The sequence below is a fragment of the Hipposideros armiger genome, unplaced genomic scaffold (assembly GCF_001890085.2).
Source record: "Hipposideros armiger isolate ML-2016 unplaced genomic scaffold, ASM189008v1 scaffold_7943, whole genome shotgun sequence".
Classification (NCBI taxonomy): Eukaryota; Metazoa; Chordata; class Mammalia; order Chiroptera; family Hipposideridae; genus Hipposideros; species Hipposideros armiger.
Genome location: NW_017738806.1, coordinates 1 through 909, shown reverse-complemented (window position 1 = coordinate 909; position 909 = coordinate 1). Strand labels below are relative to the sequence as shown.

Sequence of the window (909 nt, the reverse complement as noted above, 5' to 3'; positions counted from 1 at the left end):
TAAATAATCCCTAAGGACAATTCAAATATGTAATGTGAGTTAATGAATCATAATATGTCATTATTAAAAGAAGAAAATATGCACACATACTTCACACATGCACACACACAATCATGCACACACACAAAGCCAGACACTGAGAATAAGACTAAACTATGATTGGAATTTCAAATAGCTATTGGAACTTGTGTTAGAGGAAGCACCTGTATCATATGTTGATCGAGCAGCCAATATCTTCCTTCTTGGACACTTTTTGGGTACTTGAGACCCTCCAGCTCTAGGCCATGACTACTCTTCCTTTTTCTGCCCAGTCTGCCCTTTCTTCTTCTTGTCTACTCATTAATCTGGCCTCATTTCCCTTGGTCTCCAGATTGCTTTATGGACATATTGATCGGGTTTGACATTTCCACTCACGTGCCGGGTCAGCTGTTGTTCCATGGCCACCCCCAGCTGAAATCATACCTCCCAGGCATCCTAGAGGACATCACCTCCATCAGGGGCGTGAGCTGTGGGGCAGGTGCAGAAATGCAGGTGAGCGTGGCCTTTAAGGTGAACAATGACCAAGAATTCCCTGCCACATTCCAGATCTACCAGGAAACAATATTTAAGAGCCTGCTGCAAGTCACTGTCAAGGGGTCAACTCATCTGAATGCACAGTTCTTGCAGTCGCTGTGGGACACATTTGAGGATAAATCTGCATCCCAAGGACAGGTATCTATATCCCGTTCTATCTCCCATCTCCATGTTCTTTCATGTTGTTTCTCCCTCCCAATTATATATTTCATTCTCACATCATCCCAATCTCTGCTTTCCTCTTTCTCTAGGTGCTACTCATCTTTTCAGATGGCGTTGGGGAGGAAAGCATCACAATGCTTGAAAATCAGTCGGACAGGCTCAGAGAAGCAGGTA

The 909-nt window shown here is 44.0% G+C and overlaps 1 protein-coding gene across 1 annotated transcript; it reads left to right on the top strand.

The window, feature by feature from the left end:
- Positions 1–370: 370 nt before the first annotated feature.
- LOC109378932 (collagen alpha-5(VI) chain-like) lies at positions 371–902 on the top strand (the record flags this gene model as incomplete). Its single annotated transcript, XM_019635185.1, has 2 exons — positions 371–711; positions 825–902. Coding segments are annotated over 2 exons (419 nt in total), but the record flags the coding sequence as incomplete, so codon positions are not given.
- Between the last annotated feature and the right edge of the window lie 7 nt (positions 903–909).